The sequence below is a fragment of the Macadamia integrifolia genome, chromosome 8 (assembly GCF_013358625.1).
Source record: "Macadamia integrifolia cultivar HAES 741 chromosome 8, SCU_Mint_v3, whole genome shotgun sequence".
Lineage (NCBI taxonomy): Eukaryota > Viridiplantae > Streptophyta > Magnoliopsida > Proteales > Proteaceae > Macadamia > Macadamia integrifolia.
In genome coordinates this window covers 28,351,056-28,366,236 of record NC_056564.1, presented here as the reverse complement: position 1 = coordinate 28,366,236, position 15,181 = coordinate 28,351,056, and the positions used below count along the sequence as shown (strand labels likewise).

Sequence of the window (15,181 nt, the reverse complement as noted above, 5' to 3'; positions counted from 1 at the left end):
GTGTGTGTGTGTGAGTGTGTGTGTGTGTGTGTGTGTGTGTGAGAGAGAGAGAGAGAGAGAGAGAGAGAGAGAGAGAGAGAGAGAGAGTGCTTGATGGCTCACCTTCTTTAAGATCTAACTAACATAATCACAATAAGCATCCAAATCGTTGCTTTATGTTGCATAATTACTTGATATGAAAGCATTTGGCATGTGCATGACATGCAGCCAGCTGACTCGATGGTTCCTACTTCACAAATTATCAATAACCCTTCTTAACTTTTTTCTGCAACTCAATTTTATCTGTTCTGTTGGACTTAATAAAGGAGGATGCAATTCTTCTCCCTCTCTGTACCTTTAACCTCACTCCAACCAAATTATTAAAAAATAGTTCTCTTAGAAATCTCTTATCTGGTTTCCTCGTGTTTTTTGGAGCACTTAACCATGGCTTAAGGGTTCCTCATTACTAGTTTTGTCAGTAGTACACATGGCTTAAGGGTTCCTCATTATAGTTCTCAATGGTCTCCTTCATTTTGTTACTGGCGTCCCTCATATGTCCCCTCAGATGAATGTATTCCAAGAAACCGGTTGGAGTAATATCACTTTAAGAAATGCAACTCACCTCAATCTAACCCTAGCCAAATAAGGTCCGGCTACATGCATCATATTTCTCCAATCAGTTCTATTTTAAGTCATACTTGTTACAAGTACTAAGCAATGTATGTCTTTCTCACTTCTCCTAGAGATTTTAAGTTGGCTTTTTTAGCTCGTTCAATCTTAATCAAATCACCATTCCGTATTAGAGCATTAAAAGGTCTCCATTGCACATGTTCATGCTACCTCAAACAAATTTCGCAAAACTTATAGTTAGAATTCAAGAATTGCAAGAATCAAAGAAGAAGGTAGAAGAAGAATAGAGAAGGAGAAGGAGAGGATGAAAAAGAGGAAGAGAGAAAGAAGTTTTGGTGGAACATGATGAGAGAATCGACTCTCCCTCCCTATATTCATTTACTTGACAAATAACATAGAGAGATTACATCTATGCCCGCCTCCCCCCCCCCCTCCACCAAAAAAAAAAAAAAAAAAAAAAAAAAAAAGCCAATGTAACATAGACAAGGGAGGTTAAAATGTAAAAGTTAATAGGTAAAAAATAGCTCACTACAAAAAATTACAACTTAAAGGGCATGTGCTTAAAGTACGCTTATTAATTGTAACACTCCCACTCAAGCTGGAGAATAAATGTCATACATTCCCAGCTTGCAAAGAAGGGTACCAAACTAGTGAGAATGATCTCTTTAGTGATGATATCTGCTAGCTGATCACCTGTCTTCATAAAAGGAGTGCAAATGTAACCAGAGTTAATCCTCTCCTTGATGAAGTGACAGTCAACCTCAATGTGCTTTGTTTGCTGATGTTGCGTAGGATTGTGAGCAATGCTTATAGCAGCCTTGTTGTTACAATAGAGTCTCATAGGTGCCTCAATATCAAATCTCAACTCTAGGGCCAGCCTTCTCACCAACTATAAGAGTTTACAAACTCCATGAGCCATAGCCCTGAACTCTGCCTTTGCATTGGATCGAGCCACAACATGTTATTTTTTCCTTCTCCATGTAACCAGGTTACCTCCCACAAACATACAATATCCTGATGTAGACCGTTTGTCAAAAATTGAACCAGCCCAATCCACATCAATGTAGCCCTCTATCCTCATATGGTAGTGTCTGGCATATAACATTCCTTTCCCTGGGGAGGACTTCAGGTATCTAAGGATAAAATACATAGCATCCAAGTATCCACTCTTAGAAGCATGCATAAACTGACTCATCACCCCAACTGCATAAATTATATCTAGGAGAGTCAAGGAGAGATAAATCAAATTCCCCACAAGTCTTTGGTATTTCCCTACATCAATCAGAGAAGGACCACAATCTTCTCCTAGCTTATGATTCTGATCAATAGGAGAGTTTGTTGGTTTTCCACCTAGCATCTATGTTTCTTTCAACAAGTCTAGAATAAACTTTCCTTGACATATGTTTATCCTCTTCTTAGACATTGGTACTTCAATCCCCAAGACATACTTAAAATGACCCAATCTTTGATCTCAAACTGTTGGGACAAGTAAGTCTTCAATTTCATTATCTCAACCTTATCATTTTCAGTCACAATAATATCATCCACGTAGATAATAAGGGTTGTGATAGTAACATTACCTCGCTGGGTGTGGTTAGCTTGCCTCTAGGAATACCCATTCTTCAGGAGGGTCTGTCTAAACCTCTCAAATCAAACCTTTGGAGAATGTTTGCGGCCATATAAAGCCTTCTTCAGAAGGCACACTTTCCCTTCTCTAGAGGGAATCTTTAAAACTTGGTGAAATTTGCATATACTCCTCCTCTTCTAAATCACCATGGAGGAAGGCATTCTTCACATCCAGCTAATAGAATGGCCAATCCCTATTAGCCGCCAATGATAAGAGGACTCTTATCGAATTGTGCCTGGCCACAGGAACAAATGTCTCCTGATGGTCAATCCCATAAACCTAACTGTGAAAATAACCTAGAGGGGGGGTGAATAGGTTATGTTAGTAAAATTTAAATCTTTTCGAAACTATGGATCCCAAGCGTGATTACAAAATAAAAAGTGCGAAATAAATAAAAAGTCACAATCACATAACACCAATATTTATAGTGGTTCGACTCAATCTAAGTCTAGTCCACTCCCTACAAAATCCTCTTGTAAGATATTCCAATAGCTCTTCCCTTTCAGTACAGTAGGCAGGGAGGAAAACCTTTATACAATCTTTTAAGGATAAGAGAATCCGTACTATCTCCTTTATAGGTAGAGAGACACCTTACAATTTCCTTCAAGGTAAAAAGGAAACTTACAATCTCCTTTAAGGTAGAGAGACACTTTACAATCTTTTAAGAATAAGAGAATCATTTACACAAAACTAAGTACAATCTAGACTTAATGTAAAAACAAAAGATTAGAGAAGTAGAATAAATAGAGTGTTACCTCTTGTGTGATGCAAATGATGTATGCAATGAGGAGATGATAATAGCACCTTTATATAAGTCTTCACTAAGCCTTGACTTGCCCAATGAAAGTGTGAAAGACTTGTAGAGAGACTTGAGTTCCTTTTGAATGGAAAATGAAGAATTTGAACTCAAGAGATGGTATAGACTAATCTCACTTCTAATGTTCCTTCAAGTTTAGGATTAATTGATAATTAATAAGTAGCATTAGAGGTATTTATAGGTGAGATTAGATGATCAGTTAGGCAGCAAATCATATTCAAACGATCATATTTTGGGTCCATTAGTCGACTGCCATAGGTTGTCGATCGATCATCAAGAGTAATTGAGGCAAAAATATAGCCATTGGAGCTCATCCAGGCACTTATTGGTCGATTGGGGCTTCCATCTGATTGACTGCCTATGGTCTTTGGTTAGTGTCGATCGATCGGGGCTTCTAGCCAGTCGATCACCGGTAGGCATGTCCAGATTTTGACAAATTGTTGTCATATTGACCAGTCGTCAGTATTTTGGCCATATCTTTTCGATCCAACATCAAGTTGGTTGGAATCGTAACTCAATTTTCTATAAATTTCATAAGGGTCCATCTCCTGATACCAACTTTAAGGTTACCCAAAATGCCCTTGAGTCAGGTCATTGTGGTTTACACCTAATTTCACTAGAACATATTTTCCTATTATGTTTCATACTGCCTAAAGACTTTCATACTTGGTTAAAGTATGTCTTAAGATCATTCTAGTATGATGTTATGAAATGCATGAGGTGCATGCACGTATATATTTTGGAAGGTTACATATTACATCTAAAAGACTATTCTATCCTAGAAGATCTTCATTGAGCTTCTTCACTTAGATCTTCCACTTCTTGGCACTTCTTCTTCGATTAATTTTTTGTTTTTTGATTGTTTTTACATGGCTTAATAAACACCCCATTTGGGAATAGGATGAAACCATGAGAGAGGAAGAATTGATGATCAAAGTTTATGTGCTTAATGTCATGTGCATAGTTTAAGCCATACATTAGATGCCTTAGATGCCTCTTCATAGTGCATGTCATCCATTGGTTGGAACATATGTATTATTATCGTTGTATCTCTTGTGTCTCCTTACATGTTTAATGAACGTTACTCATTGGACATGTTAGCATAGTCCGCCGCATCTCCTATAGACCTAGGTCATTATTTCATATATTGATTTTGTGTTTTGTTCATGATTTTAATCTAATATTATGGTGGAATCTTATTCTCAAATGACATCTCTATTCTATTCATCTATATCATTTTTTTTTTTTAAGTTCTAGTTGTGTTGGTTAGGTTTCACTTTTAATCCCATTGTATATTTAATCCCTTCCCTATTTCTGTTGGGCAACAACTTAGGTCCCTAGTTTATGTGCAATTTCATATTCCTATTTATAGTTGAATTTTGCTTGAGTGTGCGCTTCACCTTAATTAAGAGTAAGAAATTGGTCATCTAGTCCTCCCTGAGGTCGACATGTTGCTACAATGATTCTGTGCGCTTACGGTTAATTTTTTTATCATAAACAACAACACCCAAAAAAAATTCTTGCTAGTACTTAGAACAAAATTTCAGCCAGTAAACAGATCATAGAAACTTGAAGAAAAGCAAATCAAACATATCCTTCTCCATGTAGCTTCATCCCAACTCAACAAACAAATCTCACATGATGTAACTCATCAATCAAACTCAACCAATCAACACAATACATAGCATTTCAGATAAAAAGGTCAAGAAAAGGCAAACTGGTGATACCTGGCAACCAATAGAAGGAATTGTGCTCCAACAACTCACACATTCAGCTACTGAGACTATGGGAGATTAAAAGGAGCCTTTGGACGATTCTAGCAATCCATGCCTCAACTCCAACAGAGGATGGATGAGAGAGAAGAAGGAGATGACTCTAGGGCTGGCAATAACCCATAAAAGCACTCCTTTGCTAGTTGAAACTTCAATATGTCTTTATAGCCTCCAAATCTCCTTCCAAGATGTCTTAAACTTGATGATGGAACTCCATTAGGTCTTTTAATTGAATCTTCTCACATGATATAGCCTCTATTGGACCCTTTTATTTTTCTAGGGTTCTAAGAGAGGAAGATTTATTGGTCGACTCTCAAACCTAACCTAGCTCTAATACCAAGTTGGAATTTAAGAGTTGCAAGAATCAAAGAAGAAGGTAGGAGAAGAAGAGAGACAAAGGAGAAGGAGAGGATGAAGAAGAGGAAGAGACAAAGATGTTTTGATGGAACATGAGGAGAGAATCGACTCCCCCTCCCCATATTCATTTACTTGACCAATAACAAAGAGAGATTACATCTATGCCCCCTCTCCCAAGCCAATGTAACATAAACAAGGGAGGTAAAAAGGTAAAAAAGGACAATAGCTCATTACAAAAAATTACAACTGAATGGCCTTGTTCCTAATGTACCCTTATTAATTGTAACACTTATCATGTATCAAAATTTCGCTTGAAATTTACTTTTAATTTGTTCATTCTTTATTTTATCTTTACTATTTTTATTATTCACCCATCTCAATATGCTCATCATTTCAGCTACACTAGGTTTGTTTATATGTTGTTTTTTCACTGCTAAACATTCAATTCTATACATTGTCGTCGATCATATAACTGTCCTATAAAATTTACTTTTGAGATTTAAAGGAATATGTCGATCACACAATACTTTAGATGCTCCCCTCCACTTCATCCACCCTATTCCGAATCTTTGTGTAGCATCATCTTCTATTTCTCCTTCATCGACTATGCCAATGTTTTATGCTACCAGTCCCAAGCCCATATAAAGGAGGGTTAGTACATCAGGTCAACAGCTGGCATCATAAAAATATTAGGCAAATCCTTTTGTTTGGATCCTATCGTTTTCAGAAATTGCAACAGAAATAAAATCATCCCTAGCATATTTTCCTGGATGGAGCATATGTTACATAGCTAGTTCTCAATAAGGTAAATATCTCTTCTCTTCCACTGGAAGCCTTGATGCCACATATGATAGCTGCCATGTCTGACTTAGTGGTGATTGGTGACTGTGACTTTCCTCATTAATCCTTCATGAAAACAATAGGACTTAAAGGGTATGTTGCTACGATATACTTGTGGTTCATACATTTAACACTGAGGTTGAGAGAACTTTTCTTTTAATTGCATGCATTTTAATGATGCAATTTCACTATCATGCAAGTACAGCTCCAAATTGCTGATAGAGGAATTTCTGGAATTTACAGAGTCCTAAGAATTCTTTTATTTATTTTTTCCAACGACGGGTATCGAGGCTTTCAACCTAAATAGTCCCGTGGACCAATACTGACCCCACAACTGAATGGATCAGGTCATATCTTGGGCCCACAATTCTTGAAGTATACTTTTGTGGTCAGCATGTTCTTATTCTTAGATATCAATGTCGGCACTTAGAAAGTTCATAAAGCATGTCTTTTATTGTGTATAAAAACTTATAACGTTCCATTTTGTAAAATGCAAGTATAAAGGAAAAGCAATATACATACAAATAAATATCTTGTTAAGCAATGCTCAGCTACAAAAGAAGATTTTTATTCACAGTTATTATCTGATGTAGATATTGGATCTGTTTGTTTGCCACTGTCAGTCAAAATTGTCTTTGAGTTGGAAACTGTTTTCCGACTGAATACTCATGTTTTCTCTACCATAGAGATGAATAACTTGAATGAGAAACAGCTCTCTCTCTCTCTCTCTCTAGAAAAACAGCTTAATGATTGCATTTGAAACAGATGAAATATGGGTTTCTACCAATGCAGCAATGCCTAAAGAAACATAAGCTCCAATAACTTCTGGTATGCTTTGAACATGTCCCCAAACTTATATTAGCAACCCACCCTGTATGTGTAGATCCCATGGTTTGCAGGTCTGCCTGCATATGGGGAAGGCCAAGCAAAATCAGAGATTGTTATAACTTTTTTTGTGGTCACACCACACCCAATTAACAATCCATGATGAAATTATTACGACAAGAATGACTCAGTCAGTCTATAATTTGCTTTGGAAAAGAGGATCTTTGAGATGGTCCTTTCAGGTGGGGATTTTCAATCCGGCCCACATGGATGATGGTGATGGAGATTATTAAAGCATGAAATATGATTTTGATTAGATCTTGACCTGATCTACTTTATCAAGCATTCCAAAACCCAGCTTTTGTCTGCTTCAATTACCAAGTGGATGATGTTGATAACTTCCTTCTTAATCATCTTTTTGAGTATTAACCGTATGTGGTGTTTATATTGTTGTCAAGGCATACTCTAATTTTGTCTCCCACCTCTTATTCTAAACAGCATCTTCTTTTTCTTCCACCGTTTATGGATGATGGAACAGAAATATAATGGAAATGCACATCCGCAGGGTGTGAAAATGAAACAGGTCAAATCAAAATTCTCATTAAATTTATCCAGTTTTTGTGGAAAATCAAAGTGATTTCAATAAATGCGAAATCCGCTAGACATTACTATATCCCAATTGTATTCAGATTCTTGAATTTGTGGTCAGTATCATCATCGATCTTGATCAAGATCCCAGGAATTGACCTTGATAACATCCCTCTTTGAATGTGAATGTAGTTACCAAAATTGCAATTTTGCAGTTGTCATTGTTTTGACTCAGTTTAACCCTTTGGTTTCCATGTCTTAAGGTATCCCTTCTCTCCCTCCACAGCAAAGAAAAGAAGTGAAGTTTATCTTCTTGAAGAACATAAAAATGCTGATGCATCTATGATCACACAAATAAATAAGATAAGGTATGAGAAAAAAGAGGCTTGAATGTGAATATATGACACTGGAAACTCATCTCATGCCTCTCACCTTTCAATGAGTAGGAGAAAGAGGTGGGCAAGAGCTTGACCAAGCTCAGAGAAGAACAAGTTCAAAGTGAAGCCATACTGGAAAATGTATGGACATGAGTACTTGCATTTTCATAAAGCAACAAGGTATGAATTCAATAAGGTCGATTGGTAGAAAATTAAGCAATGTTTTGGGGTCTATTTGAACTTATGGTCAAGATAGTGACTGATATAATACCTCTTAAAATAATGAAATTATATTCTACTTTGAATGGTTCAACAGTTTAGCTTAGCGATGGAACCCTTAACAAAGTTGAGGGAATGATATTCTACAATCAGCTTGACCACCAAGAGAGAGCAATCCTCTTTCGGGTTGGTGGGGGGTTAAGGCATTGGTAGAGAGTTGCAAGGCCTGAACTTTTACTCAGATTTTGGGCCTGTTTAAAGCCCAAGATAAAGTTTCTTGGGCCAAGCCCACATGAGCCATGGTGTATCAGCTAATTCTATCTAAAAAGCAAGTTAACTTCTTTACATGATACACACTAAGGGTGTTAAACAGTTTGGTTTGGTTTAGTACAAGATTTTTTAGGTAAAATCAAAATCGAACCATTTAATCAACAATTTCATATATTGACAAACTGGATGGAATGATTAGAATTTAAACTATGATTGCACTGAATGTTAACAATAGCTCCATCCACTTATAGTAGGGCCATGCAATTTTAAAATGGTATTAGGGGATATTTTTTAAGGCCTGTTTGGATGGAGAGAAAAAGCAGAGTTAGGAGATTCAATATAGGTGCAAGATTTCTTGAATATTTGCTGAGAATATCCAATGTAGATCAACTCCGAATGCGGAGAAAAGCTTGCAAAAGTACAGACAGGGTGGTCCCTTTCTCTTTCCTCCACACTTATCTTTCAGCCACTAATGGGTTTTTTGGAGTGTTCTCAAGCTATTGTTTCTCTTTCATGGACGTGAAGACTACTCCTTATGGGCAGCTTCTCCTTCAGTGCCCAGGGGCTCCAGATGACCATATAAAACACTTTTTTCCTATATGTATGTATGTATATATGCCTCTTGTTTTCTCTTGCTACAAAGGATTCTCCCTTATTCCGTATCACAATGATACCAAAGATTTCATATTCTTGTAGCATATCTTTCTCACTTTTTCTCTTTTGTCTACATCATAGGCAGACTGCTTAATCCACATAGTACTTTGTGTTTGGCTCCAATAAAGAACCATTCCAAACTCTGAGTAGGATGTGGAAGTGCCTATTGGGTGAAACGCTAAGGAATACATGTAGCCTATGATGGGCTTCAGAGACTGGGTTTATTATGTTCAGTATATTGCCATAGTGTGTGGCTCACCGGTATGGTGAATTTTGAATGCAATGTCTAATAATGTGTAATATTTTCACAAGACTTATTTGTCATTGCATATGGCAGAGAGTGCACTATCACCATCTTTCTCTATCTCTCTTCTCCTCACATAAGTTATCACCATCTCTTTCTATATTTCTCCTCTTGGCATAAAATGACCTCTCTACCCTCTACTTATAAAACTGTTCTATCGCTCCTCATTGGTGTACTCCCTTAGGTCGTTTTCTAAAGAGTCCTTTCCCATATATATAAAGATTCTTAACAATTGATTGCCTATCCATGACAATGGAGATTCAAGGGAGTAATACAATCCAAGACCCAACCCAATCTGCTATAAGACCTTGTTAAAAAAATCCAAGATGACTCGAGACTGCCGGTGAACATATGGGCTTAGTGCACCATAGCATCACCAATTGCGCTGGGAAATTGTTCACCATAACTTCACCAACTAATATAGACAATTGACGAGAACATTTTATTTTTCTCCACTCATTCTCAACACTTAATTCATTATGTGGCATTGTGAGTTTTGTTTAGGGCTTAGAAACTAGGGACCCCAACTTCAACAAAGAAGGTAGATATAATAGGGACCGACAAAGTTATCTATTTTCACCCGTACCTTATAAAGTGCCCACAAAGGAGTCACGGACCACCCTTCATTTTCGTCTGTGAAAACGAAGACAGAGTGGGGCCTCCTACGTGGAATACCGTATCATCCCTTCTACCTCTACTCCTTCCTCCTGCAACTCTCAATAATTCAAACAAGGATACGTTTTAAGTTAACTGTACATAGATCCGTACACACAGAGGGAGGGAGAGAGGGTCACACACATTCATATATATATATATATATATACATATAGAGATAGAGAGAGAGAGAGAGAGAGAGAGAGAGAGATTGATGGGGTGTGTGCGTCTTTTGGTGGCCTATGGTTTCTGACAAAGTTGATCTTGAAATGCCACCAACATAAATGGAAGAAAGTCTCCCTCTCTCTACCAAAAGCAGTGTTACGCACTTACACCTAAGCCATAACTCATACACACTAAAAGAAAAGGTAAAAAATCTCAATTATTTTCTCTCTCTCAATCTAATCCTGTCCAAGTATCCTGGATCTCTCTCTCTCTCTCTCTCTCTCTCTCTCTATTCATCAGCAATCTTGAAGAGTGTGTGCTTGTTGCCCCACTTTAAAAGGTTGAACTTAGCTCATTGCTTGCAAAGTGTTATGGAGATATTTGGGCTTCTGCGTATGTGAAATCTCAGCTTCTAAGTATGGTCCTTCATCTAATTTTCTTCTGTAGTTATCATGACAATTGTTTTCTTCTGAGATTTTCAATAGCTCCTGTGCCTTTCCTGCGCCTTTCCTGCTTTTTGTTGGAAATTCTGTATTGGGTACTGGTTAATTTCTATTTCTTTTGCATCTTATAGTTTTTTTTCTTCCTTGCCACACTTATTCAGAAATGTTGGGGATGGAAGGCAGACTTCTGTTTTCCTCTGATTGAGGCAGCAGGCCTAATAGTGCTTGAAGGAAGAAGGATAAGTTGTCAGATAAGCAATGCCTGTTCCTCTTGCCCCCTATCCAGCTCCTCCAGTACCATTTACACCACCAAATGGTATATCCTCTTAATTTCCAGTCATTTCAGATTTTGAAACCAATGTTTATTTCATTCTGTTTTGTCTACTTTTAAAGTAGTTTCTTCCCTTCTTATGCAAGATTATTTCACTCTGTTCTGTCGAATTTGAAAGTAGTTTCATCTATTCATGTGCAAGATTTGAGGAAACCAGCACAACTGTAATAATTTTCTTATATAAGCAAGCACAACTAATCTCAAAGTTTTGAAAATCCATCTGTGCTGGTCTGGTTAATGGGGAAATTGAAAGGATTTGGGGTAGATCTGATCTCATTCTTATTGAGAACTCGGTATCTAAAGAAACACATTGTAATGATTCTTAACTGGCATCTAAGACATAAACAAGTTGATTGAATTATTTTAGATAAACAGGGAAGCTCTGTAACCTGGGGCAGGGCAGATCCTTTAAGCTTTCTTGCTTTTCATATCCGTTATTATCTGCTCTCGCCAATTTTGAATAGGAAACTCTGTAAAACTTGTTAATCTTCACCTAAATTTATGGAAAGCCATTCTTTCAGGTGCACAGAGCCAACTCGTGTGTTCTGGCTGCCGAAACCTTCTTCTCTATCCAGTAGGTGCAACCTCTGTTTGTTGTGCTGTTTGCAATGCAGTGACAGCAGTGCCCCCTCCAGGTATTTATCTTCTCATTCTTATCGATCCATAACTCCTCACATTGTAGCCTCTTGTAGGTTTTAAGAATTATAATTGTCTCTCCTCCTCTCAGTAATGTCACCATCTTCAATATTGCTTTAAATATAATTGTTTTGTATCCTGATTAGGCACAGAGATGGCTCAGTTGGTATGTGGAGGCTGCCACACCTTACTGATGTACATTCGTGGAGCTACAAGCGTACAGTGTTCTTGTTGTCACACGATCAACCTAGCCATGGAAGGTATGAGATATGTGAGAATGGATTAAGCCTCTGAAATCTTCTTTGTTTGATAAAATATAAGCTTTGCTTCACTGGAGGAGCAAAAGGTGCATGGATTAAGGGTTAGCTTGAACTAAAATTCTCTTGGGGTGCATGGGTATATTTCTTATAGTCATCTATTTAAAGACTGAAGAAGGTTTGAAGGATCACTTAAGTAGATTCAAAAGCATTACAACAAACAAATCGCTGTATTCTTGTACATACTAAAACTAAAAGTATTCAATATACATTTACTGGCAGCAAACCAGGTCGCACATGTCAACTGTGGGAACTGCCGGATGCTATTGATGTATCAATATGGAGCACAATCTGTGAAATGTTCAGTTTGCAGTTTTGTGACATCAGTTGGGGTAAGTGTTTCACTTTAAAACTATCTCCAGCAAGTTGTGAACTTCTCAATCTCATGTTTGTTGTACCCCTATCTAATGTGGATTCTCACAAAGCAAATGAGATCTCCTAACAAACAAAAATATGTTTTGTGAAATCAGTTGGGGTAAGTACATCGTAAATTTCCCATAGTTTGGTCTATTTAAAGAGAAAAACAACCACACCATTAGAGATTTTTTTGGTTTACAGAAGTTGCCAGTCAGTTACCCTCATATTTGTGCCAAACATAAAAAAATGTCACTTTCCCCTGTGGTGAGATTAAGACTAACTAGATTCTTGCATCCACAAATTGCCGATTAACATAGCTTGTCATACAGTAGGATATCTATATAACTTTTGTAAAACAGAAGGGTGTTGAATGGCTTTATTCATTATATGGGACTGCTCCTGTTGCCTGTGCCTTTTACTATTTGCTGAAATCCTAAGAGTTTATTTATTTATTTTTTTCTAATTTTCAGCAATAGACATGTATGAATTGCACATCGTAGCCTTAATTTAAAAACATGTGATAATACAAAAATAATAATTTAAATTTAAACAGTATACTTCATTTAGTGCTTTATTGCTGCACTTGATTTGTTTGTCATGAATGAAACAGGTTTCACCAATCACTACTGAGCAAAAGTTCAATAATTGAGATTGTGAAGCTGCAAGTTATAGACTCCTACAAGTTCATTCTTTCATCTTACGGCATCTCCTTTATTGCTTTAATCAATAGCCGGCTTTCGCTGGATGTATAGAGTTGTTTTTTTTTTCTTTTGCTTCTATTGAATAAGAAGTTTTGGATGGTTGAGTGTGTGAGATTATTCCATGAGAAGACTGTTTGGTTACGAGTGCAATTAGAACAGATTAAGGACACATTATCTTTTTCCAATTTTACATGTGTACTAGTGGCATAAAATCCACACCATATATTTTTACCTCCCAATATTTATGACGTTGGGTTTTTCAATGACCAACAGAAACTAATAAGGTTTTCTGGAAATCTAAGATGGCAACAGGATTGATTCAAAACAATCAATACGATTGGGTTTTAATTGGAGTGTAACTAGTTGTTCACCCCAGCTAGGTTTATGTCCACAAAAAGTTTACTAAGTAACAGAAACTAGCAAGGTTTTCTGGAAATCTAAGATGGCAACAGGATTGATTCAAAACAATCAATACGATTGGGTTTTAATTAGTGTAACTAGTTGTTCACCCCAGCTAGGTTTATGTCCACAAAAAGTTTACTAAGTGTGTTAAGTGAAGCGAACAAGTGCCTAACACACTTAGTAGAGTGCGAAGCGTTAAAGTCCATCCTACTAGGAGGTCTTGGGTTAGTCCACACCTTCCCCCCTCCCTCGTAGGATATAAGATGAATTAGGACCTATAATAATAATAATAATAATAATAATAATAATAATAATAACAATAATAATAATAATAATAATAATAATAATAATAATAATAATAATAATAATAATAATAATAATAATAATAATAATAATAATAATTAAACAATAAATAAATAAATAAATAAACAAATAAAACAAAAATGTGTTCTGTGAAAATGATACTTTTGCAATAAACTCTTTTAACCTAAATTAAGTTCTTAGAACATTTTTCAGTAAATTCAAGGTTTTGCAATAACACAAACAGCAGGAAGATCCTGCTGTTGTGCAATGAATATGATGCTGACCATGGATTTAGGGGATGGGATTGGTATCGGTATACTGATTCAATACCAATCCAGATCAGATCGACTTGTATCGGTCAGTTTTGCCCCTTACTTTTTTTTTAAAGAAGTATAAATATTTTACTGTTTTACCTCGAAAAGATATGGATACCCCATCCGAATTAGTCAGGGATTAAGGATCGGTCTTAGCTGATACTGATATGATACGGCCGATACGATACCCATTCTTGAAACCATGATGCTGCCTGACCTTGATTTTTTTCTCTTGAGACAAAATAGCAACTTTATCAAAAGAAAATAGATTGAAAATTGAATGTGATGATGACCAATCTTAGCTCTAACTTTAAATAGAAACTTTTTTTCAGAGAAGAAAATAATATGATTTAAGAAAGAAAGCTATGTGTTCTCAGTAGCCATCGTATATTCTTTATCAGGTTGCCCCCTTTATGACTAATAATCTCAATAAAAGATCCAAAGTCCAGCCATCCTTCCCTAATCTTTCTTAATGAGGTGGGCAGGTATATATGGGCTCAGCCCCACTCTCCCAGATTAGAATAGTCATCTTTCTGTCAGGGACTCAGGAAACATCCAAAACTCCTTCCATTGTAGCTGTTAACTTTTCATTTCATCCATTAAACCTCTCATTGCTTGGCCATACTGAATATTCACCTCATAATTATTGACTAAAAAAATGTGATAATAGAAAAACCATGGGCACCAAATAGATGGTTAATGTCTAAATTTTCCCATTGAACAAAGAAGGGATGGCAATCAAACCTGGTTTTATCAGCAACATGTCCCGCCTCCCAATTTTCACTCTGCCTAGATGATCTGAAACGATGAAAATATCCCACCTTGATAGCAACTGCTAAACCACCACTACCCACAAAAAGAAAATAGATAAGCATTAGAGTCTTAGGGTATGGAAGCTCTGGTTCTCCAATTTACCTCCATAAGAAACACTCTCCCATTTGGAAGTTTCCTTCTGTTTTATTAACCAATATCTCAGGAAACAATAGTCTGGTACCTTATGAGGGATGTGTGGTTCATGGGAGTTGGGGCTGCCTTGGTCGATATGGGTACCGAGAGTGGAGACTAAATCAATGGATTAACTCAGTTTGTGAGGATACATCACGATTAAGAGATCATACAAAACATTAAAAAAATAAATAAATAAATAAAGACCTAGGTATCTTAAATATTAATAAATAAATAAGAAAGATTATCTTGTACCATCCTTAAATTTAAAAATTTTATATAATGTAACCCCTCATTTTCTAATAATATTGACCACACCCCACCCCTGATGCATATCAGCGTTAGCTTGTAGAA

The 15,181-nt window shown here is 36.6% G+C and overlaps 1 protein-coding gene across 3 annotated transcripts; it reads left to right on the top strand.

Annotated features, from left to right (window-relative positions):
- The first annotated feature begins 10,151 nt into the window (after window positions 1-10,151).
- LOC122086182 (protein LSD1) lies at window positions 10,152-13,048 on the top strand. Of its 3 annotated transcripts, none has more exons than XM_042654911.1 (6): window positions 10,152-10,281; window positions 10,683-10,837; window positions 11,362-11,487; window positions 11,635-11,748; window positions 12,028-12,137; window positions 12,773-13,048. In XM_042654911.1, exons 2-6 carry the CDS (start codon window positions 10,780-10,782, stop codon window positions 12,809-12,811), a joined length of 447 nt encoding a protein of 148 aa, XP_042510845.1. In that variant the 5' UTR covers window positions 10,152-10,281; window positions 10,683-10,779; the 3' UTR covers window positions 12,812-13,048. The 3 variants fall into 3 exon arrangements, with proteins under 3 accessions (XP_042510845.1, XP_042510844.1, XP_042510846.1); XM_042654910.1 differs by lacking the exon at window positions 10,152-10,281 and adding an exon at window positions 10,337-10,494; XM_042654912.1 differs by lacking the exon at window positions 10,152-10,281 and adding an exon at window positions 10,338-10,494 and having other exon boundaries at window positions 11,374-11,487.
- The last annotated feature ends 2,133 nt before the right edge of the window (window positions 13,049-15,181 follow it).